Here is a 25,446-nt window from a genome sequence, read left to right as displayed (position 1 = left end):
GAAATGTAGGAAATAAACAACAAAAAGCAGGAAAAGAGCAGGAGTAGGACTTGTGTGTGTTTGTGTGTGTGTTTATTGTACAGTTAGTTACATTTTGATTGTGCACAGAGAAAAACATGAATATGAAAGTGAAAGACGGAAATAGATCAGACGTATACACACACACACACACACACACACACAAAGGATCACATACTTTGTCAAATCTCTGAAGCTTTTCCAACATAAAAGAATGAAGTGGTTACGTTACTTTTTCCATTGTGTGTGTGTGTGTGTGTGAACAGCTGGATAAACTCACTTATGTTTCCTGAGTGTTATTTTCAGAGCTGAGTCAGAGGGAGTTTAGCAGTCTTGTGGTAAAAATGTGTGTTTTTATGTGTGTGTGTTTGTGTGTGGTCGGTGTGTGTGTGTTGTGAGATGATAGTCACCGTTTACTTTGCTTCTCTCAGTCAGATTCATTTGGACACACTCAGAGCTTAAAAGGACATGAATCTTTCACTTCCTGTCACTTTGTGATGTCACAACAAAGGATTTGGTTTCTCGGAGTGTTTTATTCTGAAATCTGCTCTATTTTTATTGGATCGCTCAGAAAACTGTCGGCCAATCAGAGGAGAGTCACAGGGCCTCCTCCTCTCTAAGAGAAGATGAGTCAACAGGAGATAGATAGATAGATAGATAGATAGATAGATAGATAGATAGATAGATAGATAGATAGATGGATAGATGGATAGATAGATAGATAGATAGATAGATAGATAGATAGATAGATAGATAGATAGATAGATAGATGGATAGATGGATAGATAGATAGATAGATAGATAGATAGATAGATAGATGGATAGATAGATAGATAGATAGATAGATAGATAGATAGATAGATAGATAGATAGATAGATAGATAGATAGATAGATAGATAGATAGATAGATAGATAGATAGATAGAGACTCTGCCTCCATCACACTCACACCATGAGGTTCGTCAGATTGTTTATTGTGACTGAGACATTGTTGTGTTTTCAGTTGTCCCTTGAACGCAGCGTCATCAGTGTGTCGATGATGTCACCTGACTGAGTGACGTGTGTGTGTGTGTGTGTGTGTGTTGCAGTCGTAACCAGCTGGGCGCTCTGCCGGCCTGTCTGTGTGGTCTTCCTCTGAGAGTCCTCAACGCCAGCAACAACAAGCTGGTGAGTCTGCCAGAGTCCATCAGGCAGCTGCACGGCCTCATGGAGCTGGTAAGACCTGCACACACTCTACAATACATATGTGTGTGTTTATACTCAAACTGACTGTCGTATTTCTGCTTTTACTTTGATCTTTCTTTACATCCCTTCTCCTCACTGTGCAGATTCTTCTCAGGACGATAAAGAAGAGAAAGCAGGAAATGTTTTTAGATTCCTCTGTAACCTGAGCTCACTTTTTATTTAGTCTTAATTGGAGCTCACGTCATTCTTACAAACAGGTTTTCCCGACATATGCATCGGTGCTCGTCAGCAGATGGAGGTCGATACGGAGACGAGTCGACGCATTTGGCAACGACATAGATTTCTGTTGTTGTTGTGTTTAAACCATGAAATCTGTCTCTGCAGCTCAAACTGGAGTGAAACCACTGACTGATTCCCAGTAGCCACATCATGTTCTCCCTTTCTTGTTTAATGTTTAATTGATGGTTTTTTTTTTTTTATCGATTTCTCAGCTCAACGTCTCTTAATATTTCATGTCATGCCTGTATGTGCTTGAACATGCACATTCCTGCACAGAGCACACAGTTCTGTTTATATGCTGTATGCATAGATTATTCACTATAGTTTTAACCTTTATTTGATCTTTATTTACATTTAGTTGCTATATTTTTACTTGTACTCATTAAAGGAGACCTATTATGTCCCCTTTCCACAAATTATAATAGTTCCCAGGTGTCTTAAAGACATGTCTGTCACATGCTTTGGTTAAAATCCCCCAAGGATCAAACATCATCCTCTCAAAACAGCCCTGTTCAGAACGGTTGGTTTCATAGTCTGTCCCTTTAAATGCAAATGAACCACTGCTTGCCCCGCCCCTTCTAAATTTGAAACCTAGTTGCATCACTGGAAGACATCTGAGGGAACAGTTCGTAAAACCACGTGGATTTTAACCTTGCGAGCCTGAAAATTACAGAATTTTTTGTCAATTCTCACATTTTGGGGGCCGAAAGGCAAGACAAACACCTAAATATATGTTAAAGAGCCTTCAAAAAATGATATTTCCATAATATCTCCCCTTTAAGTCATCTTTCTTCTTCGCACAAAAACACCAAGTCAAATTCCTTGCGAGTGTACTGTAAAATGTGCCATAAAAGCTGATTCTGATTGAGCTGTTTAAACCTAATATTTAATGAGGCTCAGTCAAACCTGCTGTAAATGTGAGTTTCACGCTCATGTGAACAGACATGGTGTGTGCGTGGGCCTGTGGTATGATGATGATGAACGTGCGGTCGTCGTCTCTCTGCAGGACATCAGCTGTAACGAGATCACGGCTCTTCCTCGACACATCGGTCGACTCAAAGCTCTGAGAGAACTCAACGTCCGGAGAAATCTCCTCTGCGTCCTGCCAGAAGGTGAGTTAGTGGAAGTGGAAGTTTCTGCTGCTGCTGTGGTTTTATCCTCTGACTCTGACGCTACAGGCAGAAAAACCCTTTGTTTACCTTCAGAGAGTCATTCAGACCAAAAACTCTCATTCACGTCAGTCAAACCTTCCTTGGTTCCTCCGTGTGCTTCAGGACGATGTCGTTTTTAGACGCTGTGTTGCTTAAAAGTCACGTGTGGTTAGTTTCTGATTCATAATTACACTCAGAGATGGAGCGATCCGTCTGAAGTCTCGATGGGGGGGGGGGGGGTTGGGCGGAGCCTGCATGACCACAGAGGCCCATGTGTTCGCCGCCACACCCAGTCCCAGTCCTTAAAAATACACTTAACCCTCAGTGTGACCTCGCAGTCCCCAACGGTCCAACATGAGTCAGTGACACACAGATCGCTGGCAACCACAGACCTCTGGAGCTCATCTGTCTGTCTGTCTGTCTGCTGGAGGAGGAGGAGGAGGAGGAGGAGGAGGAGGAGGAGGAGGAGGAGGAGGAGGAAGGGCTGGAAGTGATCCAGTTAAAACCACCAGAGCCGCTGTAAAGAGAGGAGGAACACTGTCCGTGGACTCAGAGTTTAAACTCTGCCTGAAAGAAAATCGTAGTAGAGCAGCAACAACCAGCCAAGATCCAGCCAATCAGATCGTTGGGTTTTAATGGATGAATGGATGAAAACGTGGCCCAACAACTAGAGCTGCAACTAACAATTATTTTCATTATCGATTAATCTGTCAAATATGTAAACGATTAATTTCCAAATGTCCCAAACCACAGGATGACGTCCTCAAATGTCTTGTTTTGTCCACAAACCAAAGAGAGACTCAGTTTATTGTCATTAAGGGACAAGGAAACCAGAAATATTCACATTTAAGAAACTGAAATCAGATAATTTGTACTTTTTTTCTCAAAAAAAAAAACCCAAACCAATTATTTGATTATCAAAATAGCTGATAAATGATCATTGTTGCAAAGTAAGTGTAATTGCAGATATCAGATATGGGTCACTTCTGATAGAACATGTAAATAGACGGTCAAAAAAATCGGAGATAGGCGACAAATCATAACTGGGCATCAAGTCCTGTAGAGTAAAGACAGCCTTAATCAGGACCTCTGAAGTGGGTTTGTTTTGCAGGAACAGTGGAGGAGCTTCAATAAAACACTGTCAGACAGAGAGTTCTCCAAAGACTGAACTGAAGTCACGACTCAACAGAAACAAAGACACGCAAGGCAAATTAATGGACTTTCCATCAGAGAAGATGACTGCAGTTGGAACAAGCTGTTCCTGTAGCACTTTGTCCTGCACCTCTGGATTAATGTTAAGCCTCAGACCAGAGGGGAACAGCTGGAGGACGGGAGGAAGGTTTTATTACGATGAAAGGAATCAGTTTATGGAGCAATCTTGACAAAGAAATCATATTCAAACTAACAATTAAATCCAGTTTGAGTATATAAATAGATATTCAGCGAGTTGAGGCTCTGTGACACAGCAGTTTCTGTTCTTCAGAGAAACAATACCAAACCATGACACATCAATAAAATAATGTTATAGTCGTTTTCCCATTATTATATAGGAGTAAGGCAGTTTCCTCAGGTAGAACAGACTTTAGTGCCTCTTCCTGCACAAAACTCAATGTGGAATCAATAATAATCCAGAGTTATCTTTGGATGGTTGTGACCTCATGTTAGGGGTGTACAGCCAGTGCATTATTTGTATTTGAGTTCGGATTCGGGCTTTAAAAAAAAAAAAACTTCGGATTTGTTATTCGTGTTCGGGAAGAAACCGGAAGTGGACACACTACAGACTTCCGCCGTGCTAGCCAGCTAACTTCCGCTTTAGCTCTCGGCTAACTAGGACGGGAATACAGTAATTTAATCATGCAACTCTTCTGGACTTTCTAAGAGTAATCAGACTCAATGGATCAAATTCTGGTAGTAAAACAAGTCGTTTCGCGGGGTTGTGACTCTCAAAAATATGTATCCACCGTTTTGATTGGCTCAAAACACGCACCAACATATTTTTTTCCTTCGTTTTGTTTTAATCTCTTGTAGTTGGCTCAAAATCATGCTCAAAACACCACACATCCAAACGTTTCTTTTTCTTTAGGAAAAAGCTCCCGAATAATGAGGAGAAACATCGGACAGACAAACTATTCTGGATCAAAGCATTATTTGTGTACTTCCGATTAACGTATTCGGGTACATCACTACCTCATGTGCACAGGCATCAGTAATCATATCTTTTGTTTTCATTGTGTTCACTTGTAGGGGTGGGCAAAAATATCGATATGGCAATGTAACATGATACGATAGGGTTAGGGTTAAAAATAAAAAATTTGAATATCGATATCGATTTTTTTCAAATAATAAATCATGTTTCAGACGTAAATTCAGTACGACTTCCGCACCTCTGCTCCGCGAGGTGTCGCTGTACTGCTACCTCAGACAGTGTGTTGTTCATGCAAATATGTTGTTGTAACTTGCGCTTGTATAGTTACAATAAAATGGCACGGATAATTTGAATTACATTGTACAACTCGGATTTTAAGATGCATAATGCCTTTTACATTTTTCAGTGAACTATGTAGAATATCGCAATATATCGCAAAATTTGGATATCGCAATATCATATCGTATCGTGACTCAAGTATCGTGATGCGTATCGTATCGTGAGGTCCTTGGCAATGCACCATCCCTATTCACTTGTATCCAGTCAGTCAGTCAAGAACAGCCTTAGTTCTGATGGAGGAAGACAAACTAAAGTCATTAGACGTCGTCGTGCTAATTAATGTTTAGACTAAATGACCCATTAAGCCTCTAGTTGTTGTTGTGACAGACTTCACAGGAACATCACAGCTGCTTCTCGTCTCTCCTCCTCCAACATGGCGGGCGGTCGGTGGGTCTTTAGTAAACAGACTGAGGCTCATGAAGTCAGACAGGCAGAGTGATGATGAACGAGTGTTTTCTGAATGATTCATGCAGTGGCCTCCTCACTCCTTCACCTCCTTCGCTCCTCTACTCCTCCACTCCTCCGTCTGGATGCGTGAGCCTGACATATGTTCGTCTGTCTGCGTCTCCTGGATGGATTGATGCTGTGTGATGGCGCGGCCGAACAGGCTGATCTGCAGCAGACAGACTGGACGGCAGCCCCGACAGAGTGTGTGTGTGTGTGTGAGAGAGAGAGAGAAAGAGGGGGGGAGGTTGGTTTTGATTTAATATCTGTTGAACTTGCTCAGACTCTGTTCTGTTCCAGCAGCCGAGCCTCTGAGATAAGACCACCGTCAGTGTTTCGGTGGTTTTTAAAGGTCGGCCAAGCTCAGGGTGGCAGGAGGCTGAGGTTACACACTCGCACTCAAAACCGTCTGATGATGATCGGATCTGAGGAGCCGAGGGAGAAATGTTCCAGGAAAATCACAATGGCAGATAAATGCTTTGGTTACAACAATGAGAGAACAACTGAACACAATTGTGCAGAATTCAAAGTCATACTGAGTCACTTCTCTGTCGGTTTATTGACTTTATATTATTCTTTACCTCAGTGAGTTTATAAGTAATTTGGTTGACAGATAATATATTTAACATTGCCTTTCCAAGACAAGACTTTGTTTGTTTTACTGTTCTTAAACACAGAGATAAATCATCTTAACCTGTTTTAAATCAAACTTATCCAAGATTTTCTTAAGACACACAACCACTGACAACTGTAGTTCCTCTCCTGACCACTAGACTGAGTCTCCATCAGTGAGTCAGTCTCCATAGATTCAACAGAAACAGAAACAAACTGTTTACAGAACTCACCCGTTTAGACTTTATTTATTAACCAATGACCTAATGAATACTGTACTTTTCGGACTATTGAGCGCACCTGAATATAAGACGCATGTTGTAACATGAGATGTGCATTTTCTTACAACAAAGCCGGCAAAAAATCAATAAATGGAGCGGTGGATAACGTTATACGATGTTACGGTGTGTGTGTTTGTGTAGTCTTAATCATCATAAACAAAAGATTACGGGTTACGGAGCGCGTGTGTGTTGCGGTGCTGCAGAGACGAGAGCTGGGACACCGGGGTGGCGAAAAAAGTAGCGGCTTATAGTCCGGAAAGTACGGTACTTGAGGGTGTGGATTCTTTGAGGTTTGACAGGTTGGTTAGTGTATGCATGCTGCAAATTGACAGGAAACTAAATCTCAGCTCCACACAGGCCCCTCTTCTTTGCCCATATTTGGTTTAGCTGGGAGTTAGGGGGCGGAGTCAGACTCTACCAAGATGGTGACGGTGGAGCAGCTCCACTCTGAGCTTCAGAAATCTGTGGGTGGAGTCACAGAGGTTTTTTTTTTTTTTTTACAGTCTCTGCCACATCGATGCTGTGGCTTTTTCAACATTTTAATTTGTCCAATATTTTTGTTAACGACCAAACAGTTAAACACCATCATCACCATTATCACCAGTCAGCGAACTTGAGTCCTCGGTGACCTCACAGCAGCAGTGATCATGTTTCATACATGATATAGGCTAATCTGAGATGCAGTATATATTCATGCAGTAACCAGAGGGAGTCGCCCCCCTCCCCCCCGCCCCCCTCCATCATGGCGACTCATCCGACATCATCACCGCCTTCAAGTGGTTTTAATTATGAATCTGTCAGGAAGAGTCTGGAACGACGGCTCGACGAGCTCCTCGCTGACGGTTTGTGTCCACAAACCCACACATCAGTCTGCACTGTGTGTTAGTGAGAGTCTGAGGAGCACACACACACACACACACACACACACACACAAATTCAACAAAGTGGAGTTTATTTATAGAGAGCCTGAAACAGCTACGACTTACACTCACTGTATTTTACATGAAAGAAGAGACAGAAACGTTAGTGATTTTAGTTGATCCATAAGAAGATACATCTATAGTTTTACAAGAGAGGAGGATCTGAGCCTCTCTTCTGATTGGATGACTGTTTTCTGAGTGATCCAATAAAAATAGAGCACATTTCAGAATAAAACACTCAGAGAAACCAAATCTTGCAAGTTGTCGGATGGATGGTGGGGCGGGGCTTTGTTGTGACATCACAAAGTGACAGGAAGTCCTGACGGCTGGTTTTAAGGCTCAGTGTCTGAATACAGGCTGTGTGCATTTCTCTGTGGACTGAGGCTTTGATACTTTCACAGTATTAATATAGAACCTAGAGCTGCTTTATAATCACACTACACATGAACATCTACCATGTTACTGTATGGAGCTTTAACACAAACATCTACCTTTATACTGTATGGAGCTTTAACACAAACATCTACCTTTATACTGTATGGAGCTTTAACACAAACATCTACCTTTATACTGTATGGAGCTTTAATACAAACATCTACCTGTCACTGTATATAAGTGATGATATGTGACTTGACTTCCAGCTGTGGTGAACAGATGTGCTCATGTCCAGACCTCTGCTCCAGCTGAGCTCAGTTAGAAAACACTTTTTATTTCCAGGTTTTAAGCTTCTAATGAGAAATGAAGCAGAGACACTGAAGCTGCGAACAATTACACAAACTCCTCTGAACATAACAACAACAGCTGCATTGTTCCGCTCTTTGGGAAACATGTCGGCCACGTGAATATGTGTGTCTGTATGTGTGTGTGTGTGTGTGTTTGCATTTTACACAGCAGATGGTCTGATACGGCAGCACTTGTACTGGATTTTTAAGCTGTGATTTATTTATTTACGAATGATTAATGCATCATTTTCTAACACTTAAAAGATTAGTAAATCGGCCAGGAGGAGTAACAAGAAATGTTGGGTTGCCAGAATGAAATTAATCCATAAATCCTCCTTTTGGGAAAGAGCTGCAGGAAACACATTTATAAACTGAATAGCAACATTTGGTCTGTTGCAAAACCTCAAATGCCCAAATGTGGAGAGAACAAACAGTGTAAATATAACCTGTTGTGTTTCTGTGACGTGTGCAGCTCAGTGTTTCCTGTTTAACTCTAATGTTGTGTGTCTGTCTAGTCATAAATGTTAGTGATCATTAATAAGTCCTTAAGGTGTTCATGCTTTATAAGGTATCAGGTCTGCAGCTGGAAACGTCAATAGTCATCTTATAACTGTGTTTCGGTGCAGTCGTCCTGCAGCTGTTTGACTGGAGACGTCTCAGTGTGAGTTAAAGAGACACAAAGACAAAAGGAGGATTTTTTCCCAACCTGGCAACGACTTATTGACTCCTCCTTGAAGATTAGTCGATAAGAACACAGTCAGACTCGTCCTGTTGGAAGTTTCCCGTGAGTCTGAGCGGTCGGTGATTGATTAAATAGTTCCAGGAAAGAGGACGGACGGACGGACGACTGAGACGTCACATGATGTTGATGTTTCCACTGAGCGGGAATTTATTTCCTTTTGGCAGAAAAACACACGTTGCACAAGATGTTAAGAACTCAAGGAGGTTAAATCAGGCTTGATATAAAAAAAAACTCACTGTTAATGGAGTGTGTGTGTGTGTGTGTGTGTGTGTGTGTGTGTGTGTGTGTGTGTGTGTGTGTGTGTGTGTGTGTGTGTGTGTGTGTGTGTGTGCATCCTCTTGCAGACCTGGCTGACCTTCCTCTGGTGAAGTTTGACTTCTCCTGTAACAAGGTCTCCACCATCCCAGTGTGTTACAGGAAGATGAGACAGCTGCAGTCGCTACAGCTGGAAAACAACCCACTGCAGAGTCCACCTGCACAGGTACACACACACACACACACACACACACACACACACACACACACACACACACACACGTTTACTTCCATCAACGACTTTAAGGGATAGTTCAACATTTTGGCAAATTGGCCCATTGCCATAATCCCTAACTTTAGGAGTAGGTTCGTTACCTTTAATTTTCGGTGCAAGCTATTTTAAGATTGGCGGAGCAGAGCCGTGAGCTGCTCAGAGCTACGCTACGGAGGCTAATGGGATTTCTTGGTTTCCCTCATCAAACTCATCAAATACACAATCCAACAACTCCACAACGCTCTGGTGGACAAGTTGTGACCTGCACATTCACCACACTATGAGATAATAACACAACGTTACCAGACAGAGTTGTTTTAGAGGGAAATTCATGCAAAACCGCTGATGCGCGTTGCCTTCAGGGACAGTTTTTCAGCAAGCAGTCTCTACATTTAGGCTACCTCTAAAACAACTCTGTCTGGTAATGTTCTGTTATTATCTCATAGCGTGGTGAATGTGCAGGTCACAACTTGTCCACCAGAGCGTTGTGGAGTTGTTGGATTTTTTTTGTTGGATTTTTTTAACAGGATGTTTGATGTTTTTTAACAGGATCAAAACAATCACACATCACTTCTCTCTCTCTCCTCAGATCTGTATAAAAGGCAAAGTTCACATATTCAAGTACCTGAGTATCGAAGCTTGTCGCAGTGAGAAGATGCCCGACTCCCTCTACCTGCCCATCATAGAGCGGCTCAGCCTATCACGGCCCAGCACTGGCAGGTCAGTCTGTCTATCTATCTATCTATCTATCTATCTATCTATCTATCTATCTATCTATCTATCTATCTATCTATCTATCTATCTATCTATCTATCTATCTATCTATCTATCTATCTATCTATCTATCTATCTATCTATCTATCTATCTATCTATCTATCTATCTATCTATCTATCCGTCATCCCCCTCTGTCTGCCTTTCTTTCTCTCTTTCTTTATTTCTTTCTATCTACCCTGTTTCTTTGTCTTTTTACCTTTCTTTCTTTCTTTCTTTCTTTCTTTCTTTCTTTCTTTCTTTCTTTCTTTCTGTTTGTCTGTCTGTCTGTCTGTCTGTCTGTCTGTCTATCCATCCATCCAAATTCAATTCACCACCATCTGTTGCCGTGGCGACATCATGATCTCTCACCTCCTCTTAAAGCTGAGGATCCAACATGGCCGCCGGTGGCCCGTTACATCATCACACTTTGTTTTGTTTATTTAGTTTCGTTTTTAACGTCGACATCACTGCGTCTAAGGAGAGAGAGGGAGAAGAAAGAGAGAAAGAAAGAGAGAGAGTTTGTGATCCGAGCTGCTTCTCTTTCTCTCTCTCTCTCCGTCTGCAGCCAAATCCTCCATTAGTCAGCAGAAACTGATCCGGTCTCTGGCGGCCTGCTGCCTCTCTCGCTTTCTCTCTCTCTGTGACGCTCCGTCCACTGTCAGACACTCAGGCCTTAAATCCAGACGTTAGCGAGCCAGATATTATTTATGAGAGAGGGATGAAAGGAAAGGAGTGAGGGGTAGAATAAAGGAGGAGATGTGGACGGGAGCGAAGAAGAAGGAGAAGGAGAGCGATCGCAGTGAGAGGTGGAGGTAGCGAGGCAGCGACAGAGAAACGTGTAGGAGAAGAAAGAAATGTGGAAACAATTGTAGGAATGAGAGGAGGAGGAGGGAAGGAATGAACGGAGGGAAAGAAAGAGAGAGAGAGGGAGGAAAACAAAGGAGGGAATGAAATGAGCAGTCGAGAAATCAGAGGAGGGAAGAAAGAGAGAAGACAGAAATGACAGATAAGGGATGGTGGGTCGGCTGTGAAATAGAATCAGACTTTTACTTTGAAGCTTTTACTGTTTCCTGTGAGATACAGTATAATATCTATCTAGTATAATAACTCTTATTTATCATTACAGTTACACTATACAGTATATAAATGTATAGGATATATAATATCATACACTGCACAGCCTCGATTATACAGATGATCCGATGCCACTTTACACTTTTCACTTCCTGTTGTCTGATCAGATGATCTGAGATCGATCTATAATAAAAACTAAAATGTAGGATCCATAGCCTATACAAGATGAGATGGCAGAAAATTAAAATGTATTTCAACTGTTTAAAAAAAAAAGATCCAGAGGAAAAGCTGACGCCCTTTCAATCAATTGACGTGTTGCTTTATTTTGAATATTTTCACCTCTTTATCGGCCTTTTACTTTGAAAGTACATTTTCTGAAAGACTGATTCTACGGTGGCCCTGAGGGCTCAACACAACAGGAAGTGTTTCTAGGGGACACAATGAAGTGACGGACCAGGCTGAGTCGACCTGGACAATTAGCTGAAGTTTGTTCGGTTTATTAGAACGTCAATATCACATATGGACTGTTAGCTTAGCATTAGCCTTTAGCCATGTCTATCTCTTTATCGTGTCCATGGAAACACTTCTGTTGTCTAATTGATGATTGAAGTTGTTTTCTGAACACAGTTGTGTCTTGTCTTTGCGTCGTGTCTCATATGAAGCTGCAGTGTGTTGACCCCTCAGGGCCACCGTAGCAGAAACATTTAAAGACCTTTTCACCAAACTTTAAGGATGTTTGTCTTCTCACATGCAATTAAACTGGGAAAATTGGGAATTTCTCCTGCAGAAGAGACGTGAAACACACACACACAGCGAGACAGTAGCTGCGTCCAAGGAGACAAACAGACGAGGGAACAAGGACACACAGAGTGAAGGAGTGAAGGAAGCTGCTGAACTGAATAACTGATGCTATCAGAGTAGAAGAAGAGAGAGGGAGAATAAAGAGAGAGAAGAGAGGAGAAGGAGGAGGAGAGGAGGCTGCTGTTTTACCTCCTCCATCACTGAGCTCCAGCTCTCAGAGGACGTTGAACTCTGTGGCGTCCGCCCACATAAATCTCTCCCAGCACGTGGGCAGGAAGAATGGTTCCTGTTCTCCTGGAGAACAAACACTCGTCCTCTGCTCTCACATTCCCTCTGTTTCCTCTCTCTCTCTCTCTCTCTTTCTGTCTTCCCCTTTGAGATTTTCAGTCTCTTTCTTAGCTTTTAATTTTATTTTTCAGGCTTAATCTTTTCCTCCTTTTCTGTTTTTCCTCTTCTCTTCCTCCTCCTCCTCCTCCTCCTCCTCCTCCTCCTCCTCCTCCTCCTCCTCCTCCTCCTCCTCCTCCTCCTCCTCTGGTCACTATATTCAGGTTGTTTATGTGACGTTTGGACCTGTGACTCTGTTATTTAACAGACAATGATGGATAGAGTGGTTGAAGGAGGAGGAGGAGGAGGAGGAGGAGGTGTAGTTGTTCCTCTGCAGGAAGCTGCATGGGAACAGACTGATGCTATTTTTAAAACTCCATTAAAACAACGACCTGGAAAAGAAGAAACGGAAACTCTGTAAAGCTTCGTTTACCTTCAGCCTGCTCTCTGAAAATAAAACAACTCACCACAATAAAGTAATAAATATAACCACTCTCCCTCCACCCCCATATTCAAACTATAAAAGTCAATAGTAACTAACACTGTATGAAATAGTTAATCTTTAATCCACACACAGTGAATAGTATTCAGACGTACGGAAGCCCTGAGCGGCCAAACAAACATTCACACGTTTTATTTCCTCTGTTTTCCCAAAAATAACAAAATAATTAATAATTACAGATGTGCTTCAGATCTCCGTCGTCACAGTAGGTGGCGCTCTGCTGATCGGCATCTCTCACTCATCTCATCATCCGGTATCCATGGAGACGGCACTGCTCTCTCTCTCTCACTCTCTCTGTCTTTCTCTCTCTCTCTCTCTCTCTCACTGTAGCTCACACACACATCTTCCTGTGTGTATCAGCTGTGTAACCTGTGTGTGTGTGTGTGTGTGTGTGTGTGTGCGTGCGCAGCGTGGAGGACATGGAGCAGCAGAAGAAGCAGGACAGCGACTCAGGAGTCGGCAGCGACAACGGAGACAAGAGACTATCGGCTACTGAGGTACTGACACTGTGTGTGTGTGACTTTTGTGTCTTTACACTTTGCACTGTTTTTATTCGGTATGTGTGTGTGTGTGTGTGTGTTTGTGTGTCTTTTCTCCATATTTCTGTTTCATGTTGAACTTATTCGGTGCTCAGATCCGTCTCCGTTGAACACGTGTCACATGTCGGACTTGAAGCGTTTTACAGTCGATGTGTCAAACTAATCGAACTCATCTGACCATGTGGTTCTGTCTGTTACTGTGTGTTTTTTAATTTAATTTTTTAATTCTATTATAAAGAGTTGTCTAGTTGTGTAAATAATTTCCACAGCACCTCAAAGATTATTTTTATTTTATTCAGTTCAACTGTGAATTTTTCATGAGTTTTTTTACAGTGTAGTTTTTAAGATTTCTTTGCAGTTTAAGTTTAATAATAAAAATCTATTGCAACATTATTAACATTATGTACAATGATGTAACTTAAGCTGATTGATTCCACTGATACACATATTCCACAATGCTTTGAACAGATTAGCTGATTTATTGGCCGCTCTCAATCAACATGACGGCGCCGCAACATTTAGTCAGTTAATCCATAATTAGTCGTTGAACAAAGGTAAAAACTGGCAGTTTGACGATCATCAATTAGTACATCAGGGTTACTGTGTCACTGAGTGTTTTTACAGTTTCACCTGATGATTGATTCTGAATTATTCAATGATTATTATAACAGTGGTTGGTTAATTATTTTAACTGAGCCAATCTCTAGTTTTACTTCATTCATCTATTTATTTTTTCTTTCTCTTTTATGTAATTGGCTTTTTTTCCCCTTTTTTTGAACTTTACATATTTTAGATATCATAAAGTTTTTCTTTTTCTCTGTTGAATCACTGTCTCACTTCTAAAGCTCGTTGTTGTGTGTTTGTTTGTCTGTTGTAGCCGTCAGATGAAGACAGTCTGAGCCTCAACGTGCCGATGAGCCACATCACAGAGGAGGAGGGGATCAGTAAAGACGACTCCAGTGAACACATCAGCTCCCTGACAGGTAACACACACACACACACACACACACACACACACACACACACACACACACACACACACACACACACACACACTCACACACTTAGTGTTCAGGTCCAACATCAGCATCACGACCTTTATGTTCAATTGATCGGCAGCTTAGTGAGAGAGGGAGAGCGGTGGATGAGTGAAAAGAGCTACAGTCTGACAGCTGTGTGTGTGTGTGTGTGTGTGTGTGTGTGTGTGTGTGTGTGTGTGTGTGTGTGTGTGTGTGTGTGTGTGTGTGTGTGTGTGTGTGTGTGTGTGTGTGTGTGTGTGTGTGTGTGTGTGTGTGTGTGTTAGTATCTGGGCTGTTGGACTCTATATTAGAGAACGGCAGCAGCAGCAGATCCCCAGACGTGCAGTTTAAATAGACTTCAATCAGCCTGAATCAGGTCAGAGCAGACGGGGTCACATTCGCCGAGCCGAGCCGAGCTGAGCTGTCTGGGTTGTTTCTCCATCACACAGGTGGAGCCCGTCGCCTTCACACCTACTGTAGCTACACACAGGAACGGGAAACCAAATTAGAGCAGCGAGCGCCGTCAGTTCACAGGTTTTTACCCCCTCAGAGCTGATCTGAGAGCAGCAGACCTGTTCAGTTCATTGTTTAAATTAGATAAAAGTCTGTCACTGTGGTCTCATTCTTTGTGATGTGTTAGATTTGAGGTTACTAGGACGAAGCTTTTGATAATTTGATTGCAGCGCCACCATCAGGCTGATTGAGATCATATTTCTTAGGAAACATTTGCACATCATTTCCAGTTTCTGCCCCAGTTCACCTCGGATTTTGATTAAAACTTCTCTGCACAATATTTGTACCATATTTGGTGAAAATCCTTCCACCTATGTTTTGTACAGTTCATATTGTTGGTATTTGTGGCGCCCCCTATTGGTTTGGATCAAAATGCATGGTAAGGCCCACTCACTCACAATTGGCCAAAGGGATAGTTCAACATTTTGGCAAATTGGCCTATTGCCATAATCCCTATAGTACGAACCTACTATAGCAGTAGGTTCTTTACCTTTAATTGTCGGTGCAAGCTATTTTTAGAACGGCGGAGCAGAGCCGCCAGCTGCTCAGAGCTACACTACGGAGGCTATTTCTTGGTTTCCCTCATCAAATACACAATCCAACAACTCCAAAACGCTCTGGTGGACAAGTTGTGACCTGCACATTCACCACACTATGAGATAATAACGGAAAGTCACGAGACAGAGTTGTTTTCGAGGCAAATGCAGAGACCGCTTGCTGATAAATTGCCCCCGATGAGAACGCGCATCAGCGGTTTTGCATGAATTTACCTCGAAAATTCGCAGCTCTGCTCCGCCATTCTAAAAATAGCTTGCACCGACAATTAAAGGTAACAAACCTACTCCTAAAACTATAGGGATTATGGCAATGGGCCAATTTGCCAAAATGTTGAATTATCCCTTTAATGCATTATGGGCAATATATGTTAAGCCCCGCCCCCTTTCAGATATAGCTTTCTCTATGGCGGCCATGTTTTTTGGCCGATCTTGCTCATTTTATATTTGTATGTATTCAGTTTACTCCATTTTATCATCCAGGTGCTAAAGTAAAACAATTAACTGTTAATTGAACTGTTTGCTAATTAGCCAAAAAAAAAATCCATCATGGCCGACTCACATGACACAATCTGAGCATCACTGACACTTCCTGTTTCCTCCCCTCCAGCAGACTCTCACTGCGACTCGGTGCGGCTCATCGAGGAGAGCCCTACGGAGGCCCTGAAGGACCAGTTCAGCTACAGAGACTCCACTCTCAGCACTCGCTTTGTCAACTACATCAAGGCAAGTTACGTCACGCCGCTGAGCGCTGGGAGTCGTTTTAAAGTTTGATGCAGTTAATGGTTCGGTTCATGAATAATAAACTCAGTGAGGTTATGTAAAAAAAAAAAAAAAAAAACGCTGCACGCCGTCGTCGCTGCCCTACTTCTGTGTGGTTTGTGTTAATGGAGCTTAAACTGTCGCTTTGTGTTAATGTGAGTTTAATTTACTGGACTGTCCCGTTATAGACGCTTACATCACACTGAGCCCCTGTCGCCACGGAGACTCAGCTGTGACCAAATAAGGACTAAACACAAAAACAAGACGACGAAACAAAGAGCTGAGGAGCCTCACTCACACTCACAACTCCCACAGCCATAAAAAAAAAAAAACCAACAGCAGCAGTCGCTTCGACTCGAGCATCAAAACACAAAACACATCATTACACTGTGTGTGTGTGTCTGTGTGTGTAACTTGTTATTTCAGACACACAAACAAGGAAACCAAACATCAGACTAACACAGATCTCTGTTTGTGTCCAGATGAAGCTGATTCCTTTTAATTGACCACTGTCATCAACCAAGTGTGTTTCATTTTATTCCACTGACCATAACTAAACAATTTTAGATATTTTGGACTTTTTTATGCCTTTATTTTGATAGTGACAGTGTGAGAGAGACAGGAAGTCAGGGGAGAGAGGGAGAGAGAGAGAGAGAGAGAGAGAGAGAGACGGGGATGAAATGCAGCAAAAGGCCGTGAGTTGGATTTGAACCCCGGCCTCTGTGGTCAGGATTAAACCTTCACTGTGAGTGAACGACCACAAGAGCCACAGCTCAACAGTCACTTTAACAGAAACCCTGATTTAAACTGAACTCTGTCTAAAGCTGCTTTTCCTCTGGTCAAAAAACAAACAAAAAAAACCTTAATCAGCTGTGATGTAAACACAGTAAACACCTCTCAGAGCACCAACACCGTGAAAACCACAGGGATGAACAAACAGATTGAAAAACTCATTCATAACACAAGCCATTACCCAACTTAATTCAAAATTTTAAAAATGAATAACACACTCTACTTATTTATTTATTTATTTTTCTCAACAATGTATAGAATAGCCCCCAGTTGCCCTCCGGGGTATTTACCATTTCAATGTTGTACTGAACTTGTGTGAATGTGCTCTATATGTTTTATGTTTTTTTTCCTGCCTGCAATGCAAATTTCCCTTTGGGGACAATAAAGTTTAAGTTTGAAGTTTTGATGAAAGAGTGAACTGCTGCAGCCTCCAAATAAGTTTTACAAACAAAACATATACAATACAATCACAGATCGACACCGACACAGAGATGAGACTTATGCACAACAGAAAGACAATCGCCTCTTCTATCAAGTTTACCTGCATTTAAAACAAAAATGTCTCACACAAATTGTGGTGTAAATAGAGATTCAATTGTTTTTGTGTCAATCAAACGTTCACCACCGTGATGTGAGATCATAAAACACCTAAAGGATGAAATGAAGTGATAAAGGATGATGATGTTTCTTCATCCGTCCATCTCAGCGTCTCTGAGGAACAAGGGCGGCGTTGAGGACGAACAGGAACAAAATAAAGAAAGACAGAGAGAAAGACGTTCTTACAGTCTGCTGATTGTGTTGTGTTTGTTGATGGGGGGACAGTGGTAATGTCGCTGAATTCTGGCCAATGGCTGAGCTGGACTGAGGCGTCATGTGACATCTGCAGCTGGTCCTAATGTGTGTGTGTGTGTGTGTGTGTGCGTGTGTGTGCAGGGTCGGACAGCAGCAGACTTTGACGAGCCCCTCAGAATAGAAGAAGACTCACACTGGCAAACAGAGCAAACGTAAGTTCATCACTCTCCTTACTTGGATTAATGTGTCGACGTTGACATTTGTTATGATTGTTTGCCTTGCTTCTCTTCATGGTTGAAGGTTTTTTCTTTTTTTTAGCTCATAACTTCTCACACAGAAGTTGAATTGTTTTTTTTATCTGTCTGTGTGGTCACAGGTCAAAGATCAAAGGGGGCACAGAGCTCCACATTGACATGATCAACCAGCTGAAGGAGGCTGTGGAGCTGCTGCAAGACCCCAGCAGGTGAGAGGTTCAGGTGGAGGTGGTTCTGTGTTTTATTTCAAGTGTTGGTCCATGAGAAAGTCTAGAAACCAAGTCCATGTAGTCTTCCATCACCTCTCCTAGCTTCTCTCTGGAGCTCTAGTAATAACAGGTCGGTGTCAGCCAATCAGAAGAGAGAAGGAGGCTCTGAAACTCTTTTTCTAATTGGCTGCCTGTTTTATGAATGATCCAATAAAAATAGAGCAGATTTCAATATAAAACACTCATAGAAACCAAATTCTGCAAAGTGTTGGATGGTGGTGGGTCCAGGTGGTGAGGGGGCGGGGCTTAGTTGTGACATCACAAAGTGACAGGAAGTCCTGACGGTTGGTTCTAAAGCTCAGTTTCTGAATACAGGCTGTGTGCATTTCTCTGTGGACTGAGGCTTTGATACTTTCACAGTATTAATATAGAACCTAGAGCTGCTTTATAATCACACTACACATGGACATCTACCTTTATACTGTATGGAGCTTTAACACAAACATCTACCTTTATACTGTATGGAGCTTTAACACAAACATCTACCTTTATACCGTATGGAGCTTTAACACAAACATCTACCTTTATATTGTATGGAGCTTTAACACAAACATCTACCTTTATACTGTATGGAACTTTAACACAAACATCTACCTTTATACTGTATGGAGCTTTAATACAAACATCTACCTTTATACTGTATGGAGCTTTAACACAAACATCTACCTTTATACTGTATGGAGCTTTAATACAAACATCTACCTTTATACTGTATGGAGCTTTAACACAAACATCTACCTTTATACTGTATGGAGCTTTAATACAAACATCTACCTTTATACTGTATGGAGCTTTAATACAAACATCTACCTTTATACTGTATGGAGCTTTAATACAAACATCTACCTTTATACTGTATGGAGCTTTAACACAAACATCTACCTTTATACTGTATGGAGCTTTAACACAAACATCTACCTTTATACTGTATGGAGCTTTAACACAAACATCTACCTTTATACCGTATGGAGCTTTAACACAAACATCTACCTTTATACCGTATGGAGCTTTAACACAAACATCTACCTTTATACTGTATGGAACTTTAACACAAACATCTACCTTTATACCGTATGGAGCTTTAATACAAACATCTACCTTTATACTGTATGGAGCTTTAACACAAACATCTACCTTTATACTGTATGGAGCTTTAATACAAACATCTACCTTTATACTGTATGGAGCTTTAACACAAACATCTACCTTTATACTGTATGGAGCTTTAATACAAACATCTACCTTTATACTGTATGGAGCTTTAATACAAACATCTACCTTTATACTGTATGGAGCTTTAATACAAACATCTACCTTTATACTGTATGGAGCTTTAACACAAACATCTACCTTTATACTGTATGGAGCTTTAACACAAACATCTACCTTTATACTGTATGGAGCTTTAACACAAACATCTACCTTTATACTGTATGGAGCTTTAACACAAACATCTACCTTTATACTGTATGGAGCTTTAATACAAACATCTACCTTTATACTGTATGGAGCTTTAATAACTATATTTCCTCTGTGTTTCAGAGTAAGTGCGGAGCAGGACGACCTCTCTGGAGTCCAGCTCTACCCGGTGGAGATGGTCACAGTCGAGGAGTCACTCAAGTAAGAGTCTATGTCTGTGTCTCAACATAAGCCTGAAATCAGCTGTGTTGCAGTGACTTGATCCAAAATCAATATTATCCTCCTCATTTTCTCTCTCTCTCTCTCTCTCTCTGTCTGTCTCTCCTCAGTGGGCAGGACAGTGATGACAGTGCCACGACTCCAAAGGTACAGTGACCAGAGCTTATTTCTATTTTCTTAACATAAGTTACTATGTTACGACAGTATAGAACAGCAGGGTGTCATCAGCGTATCGTCAACACCAAGCTGTGAAAACCAGTCAGTCACAGATGATGCTTTTTATCTGGAGAGACATTCAGAGATGAACAATTGAAACATTGTGAAGTGGTGGAGTGAGACGGTTTTTGATGATGCATGCATGAAAGAAAAGTTCGGCAAAAGAAGACGAAACCCACCGTTGATGATACAATATGCAGGTGATGAGGTCACAAATGTAACTGACCAATCAGTGATTTCAGCATTTAACCAGAATATACAGTTATATAATTATATTTGTAAATTGTCGAAAAAAAGACAAATATCTGCTCTGGCACTGTGATTAATCACATTCTCAATCATATTTCTAATACCACCACTGGGGGGCATCATGAACATAGTGGCTGTAGCTTCATATTTTCCTCTTTTTCTGTGTTTTAATTGATGTACTGATTAATAACAACATATATTTGTGGTTTTAAGAACCAAAAACCATCTCAGTGTAGTGTAACACCCATCTCCTCACTCTGGGGTGTCGCTCTGATCGGTGTCAGCCAATCAGAACAGAGGAGGCTGATTGGCTGACTGTTTTCTGAGTGATCCAATAAAAAACAGAGCAGATTTCAGAATAAAACACTCAGAGAATCCAAATCCTGCAAGTTGTTGGATGATGGTGGGTCCAGGTGGTGGGCGGGGCTTGATCTAAACATGGCTGAGAGCAATGAGCGCTTCGTTGTGACATCACAAAGTTACAGAAGAGTCCAAATGGTTCATTTATTGCCTAGAAATCTCACTCTGAACAGTATGGGACCTTTAAATCTGGTAGTCTTTTAGCCAATAGGTTGCAATAGAGTGAAGTAGAGCACTGGAATAAGAGAGTAAGGACACGCATTGGTCCAATGGAAGCGCCTCCTGATGGCGGAATATGGGAATTGCAAAAGCGCCCAAGAACTGACATCTCTGCATTGTTGGTGAATGAGCAAGTGTGGTATTTTCAATAATTTACAGACATTTCTAGATCACCTATGTTAATAGCATCATTGAGGACCCCTTACAGATAAACATTAACACATAGGCTAGTAAAAAAAAAAGTTTTCTACATGAATGTTTCAATCTACATTTTATAATAAACAAATTATAAGTGTAATTTGATATGACCAGGACACCTAAAAACAAAAACACGGCTGTTCTCATCAATTTAGAAGCAAGTGGGCAACACACATACATTGGAGTGAATGGGTTTTCTGCGCGCTTTTGCAATACCCATGTCCTGCCACTCGGGGCGCAAAACCCTTACCACGGGAGTCAATGGTGGTGTCGTTACTCTCTTATTTCAGTGCTCTAGAGGGAAGTAAGTCCTTAAGTACTTTGTGTCTTTGTCCTTGATGATGTAAGGTAAAGTAGAGCCTGTAAGTGTGTGATGATGATGATGATAATAATAATAATAGAGTGATAGAGGATATTAAAGTCTATTTAAGGCCTAAACGTGTGATGCGTTCTGTAGCAGCACCTGGAGGGAGGTGGCTATGAGTTCCAGAAGAAGAGACAGATGATTCTAGAGAAGGCCAGGTTTGAGGCCCAGCTTGCATGTCGGGAGTATGAGTGGCATATGTCCATCAAGGTAAACCTTGCCGTGCGTGGCATCAGAGCCGCCGGCTGCTTGCTCGGCTGTTTAAGGAGTGAATGAGTCCCGTCCATCTCGTCTCCCAGTGAGCCGACACTCGTCTTCTTCGTCTTCTTCTACCTGTGTGTCTGTTTGCTGTGAGCAGATTTAACCGCTTCCACATGTGTCACACAGTCGCAGCATGTGAACGGAGCGAGGACACGTCAGGTTCAGGTCTCTCACCACCAGTGACTCACAGGCTCCTCACAGAGACGCCTGATTGGTTTTTCGAGTAACGTCCGATCTGATGAACTGGTGGCTGGTGAACTGACGGTTTCCTGTCTTGCATGTCGGTGTCGTGTAACGAGTTCATCTGCTGCAGGCGGCTGATGTGTGATGTCAGTGTCGGTCTGTGTCTCGTTTATGTCGTCAGAAGAAACCAGCAGCAGATTATTATTGACTTTATGTCAGTTGTGTTTTGTATTGTTGAGAAGGAGGAATTCAATTGTTCATAATCTATCAATACAGTATCAGACACATTTCGCTATAATGTCCAAACAAGAGAATCGTGCGGTGGCCCTGAGGGCTCAACACACTGCAGCTTAAGAAAGTAACTGCAAAGACACAACAAGAGATAGCTGCAGAAAAAAACTCACAACACAACACAACACAAGTGTTTCCAGGGACATAACAAAAAATGACAGACCCAGCAGTTTATTTTGCTTACCATGACATCAATATCACATGCTTCATTATGATATTATTGCAAATATTAACTCTACTGTCGTTACGAAACTTTGTGCTAAGGTCCGTCACTTTTTTGTGTCCCCACAAACACATAACTGTTGGGTTGTGAGTTTTTGCAGCTCGATGAAAATTGTTTTCTGAAGTTGCAGCATATTTTCTCGAGTCATTATAGTAGCACACTGAGCCCTCTGGGCCACCGTGGTTACGACTCTACACAAAGACGATTATACTTTTGAGGTGTGAAGTTAAAATCCATTCATCAACATGTTCTCCTGTATCTTAACTACCTGTTTTATACATTTATCTTTGTTTATATTTATCTTTTCCTGCTGTTTTACTGGTTTTCACCAAACACCAAAACAAATCCCTCGTCTGATTCTGACCTGCGTCCTGGTGACCGCTGGATTTCTGTCTACGATCGTTATTAAACCGAATCACAGGAGTCTCTCAGTTGATGTGAGATCTGAGTGTGAAGCCTCAGACAGAGTCCTGACCCTGGATCAGTCTGGTCTCTGTCTGTGCTGCTGCTTACATAATCTGAATGATGGATAGAGAGGAAGGAGGAGGAGGAGGAGGGAGAGTGATCGTCTCTGAGCCCGTTCACTGTAGGTCACTGAACTCTTGTTAGAGCTTCATCTCCACAGTGTGTGTGTGTTTCTGTGTGTAGTTTATCTCCGTGTGCCCACATGAAACTAAGGACACAAACAATCCAGCATCTGTTCACTGAATTATTCTGTTTATTGGTGATTCGTCTAATTTCCGTCTCTTCTTCCACAGCGAGACGACAGATCTCCGGCCGGTGGATCCCCGTCCTTCTCCAGCCCGCCGTTTGGACTGAAGCCGCGTTCAGGTGAGCCGGATGTGGAACTGGGAGGGTGAGGGTCTGAGGGTCTACTGGTGAACACATTGGTGCCTCTGGTTGGGTTAAACTGGGGGCTTATGAACTGATGGGATGCTCAAAATCTTTGTGTGAATTAACGTTGGACTGGAGCCACCGGTCGTCGCTCTGTCCGTTTGGAAATCAGTTTTTATTCAAGTGTAGACATCACTTTGTTTGAAGCAAGAACTTGCTGAAAGTTTATTTATTTTTATTTTAATGTTTATTTAACATGCAACATTGCCACAAAAAATGGGAAAATGTGATGCATATAAGACATCTAGCTTCGTGAAAAAAGCAAAAACTATGAAGTCTTTATAGTCAAACTATGGAAGCCCAATGGGAAAAAAGAAAAAAACATTTTTTTAATGAAAAGTTATTTCTCATTCTTTTTTTTTTTTATATATATATTTTTTTCATTTCTTCCCAGAAACAACATTATTACTTGCCTCTCACTTTTTGCTTTCACTGATAAAATAAAGAACAACATGACAAAATGATCCTCACAAAAACAAAAAAAAAGGGGGGGGAAATTCAGGGCCTCCCTAAATATCTAAGGCTCATAAAAAAAAGAGAAACAAAATAACACTTAAAAAGAAACTAACAGAAACCTAAACACATCTGACTCGGTTATGTGTTGCCTACCAGCTGTTTAGCGCTGTGTGACGTGTAGCTAGCAGCCCGCGTGTTAGCCGCGGCGGCTTCGTGGTGTCTGCTGCTCGTCCGCTGTGTTTGCTTTTCCTAGTGCTTAGCAACCATCCAGCGTTTGTTTGCTAACCGTTATCAACCGTGTGTGAAAATGTTGCTGACTGCTAACGAAGCTAACATGATGCTAACAGCATGTGGAGACTGTGACCTGTAGCTATTGTGAAATGCCACTAATCTTTATTTTTGTTTTTGTGCTGTCGTTGTGTTGTGTTGTGTTGTGTTGTCGTCTTACGCTCTCTCCCTGTTCTCGCTCTCTTCCTTCTCTGATTCACTCGTTTGTTCGTTTTTCTGTCGCTTCTTCTGTCGCTGCATGACTTTTAATGTGAAAATCACGACCTCACCTCACTTCCTGCTGTGTGTGTGTGTGTGTGTCTGTCGTGCGTCTCATTGGTTGATTTTCCTGCCACTCGTCTCTCTGGACTTCTTTTCTGGTGCTGTCGGTGTTTTCGGGGGTGTGTGTTTTTTCTCGTGGAATGAACTTTGCCTTGCTGCACCCCCCACCCCACCCCTCACCCCTTTCCACACACACACACACACACACACACACACACACACACACACACACACACTGCACCCCACCTTCCTCCTCCTCCTCCTCTTCCTCCCTCCACACCCTGGTTGTAGCCCCGCCCTCGCTGCCCTGCTCGCCCCCTTCTTCCTGTCTCGCCCCCTCCCTCCTCTCACAGGCCTCGCCCCTACGTAGAGATACGCCGCGTAGCCATGACGACGGAGGCGATCACAGCCGCGGTAGGTCTCCACCTTTTTACCCCCAGACCCCCCCCAACCAACCCATCCTCTGATTTCCTGCGGCCCTGCAGAGGCTGCGGCGCCGGGACTCAGGTGTCTTCTTGTCGACTGTCTCCTTGAAGGGGTTTTTTTGGTGCTCTGGGGCTGCCGTAGCTCAGCTTAGCGTAGCGTGTTGTTCGGAAGGGAAACCAAAGACGGTTTATAAACCAAGACCCCCCATGACGAGCTTCCTGTATAGGCTACATGTCACGTGGGTTTCTGCACGGCCACGCCCTTTTAGGAGACTAGCGGCAGCCTTGAGTGTATTGACTCCAATGGGAAAATTGAGCGTGAACACAGATTATGGTCGATCCTTTCTCCCCACGGTCACTAAAGTAAATTTTGAACAAATTTTTCACAAGCCACATCTCTTCTAAACAGTTTGACACAAAAATGGCGATTTTCCGACGGACACATCAGGAGAAAATGAACTTTGTTCACGACCTGTCTCTGTCTCTACGACACACTCTCGCGAGATTTGGCACAGATCTCCTAGGCAACGTCAAACAAATGGCCGCGAACTCCCGTAAAAATTATTCGTCATGCTAAATATGACTGTTAGTAGTGTAAATAT

At 42.2% G+C, this 25,446-nt stretch overlaps 1 protein-coding gene across 1 annotated transcript in view; it reads left to right on the top strand.

Annotated features, from left to right (window-relative positions):
* Positions 1-25,446, top strand: part of lrch1 (leucine-rich repeats and calponin homology (CH) domain containing 1) — a gene marked incomplete at both ends in the record, with an annotated part of 68,133 nt that overhangs the window by 30,499 nt on the left and 12,188 nt on the right. Inside the window, 14 exons of the mRNA XM_083997075.1 lie at positions 1,107-1,233; positions 2,489-2,594; positions 9,184-9,320; positions 9,958-10,088; positions 13,234-13,321; positions 14,241-14,346; positions 16,060-16,175; positions 17,937-18,007; positions 18,172-18,258; positions 19,861-19,938; positions 20,067-20,103; positions 21,656-21,772; positions 23,279-23,351; positions 24,711-24,833. Of these exons, the coding sequence (XP_083853201.1) occupies positions 1,107-1,233; positions 2,489-2,594; positions 9,184-9,320; positions 9,958-10,088; positions 13,234-13,321; positions 14,241-14,346; positions 16,060-16,175; positions 17,937-18,007; positions 18,172-18,258; positions 19,861-19,938; positions 20,067-20,103; positions 21,656-21,772; positions 23,279-23,351; positions 24,711-24,833 (1,397 nt within the window). The remainder of the gene's footprint in view (positions 1-1,106; positions 1,234-2,488; positions 2,595-9,183; positions 9,321-9,957; positions 10,089-13,233; positions 13,322-14,240; positions 14,347-16,059; positions 16,176-17,936; positions 18,008-18,171; positions 18,259-19,860; positions 19,939-20,066; positions 20,104-21,655; positions 21,773-23,278; positions 23,352-24,710; positions 24,834-25,446) is intronic.

The sequence above is a fragment of the Trachurus trachurus genome, assembly GCF_905171665.1.
Source record: "Trachurus trachurus genome assembly, chromosome: 21".
NCBI lineage: Eukaryota > Metazoa > Chordata > Actinopteri > Carangiformes > Carangidae > Trachurus > Trachurus trachurus.
The sequence above is the reverse complement of the archived record's forward strand: the minus strand, read 5'-3'. Positions and strand labels throughout refer to the sequence as shown.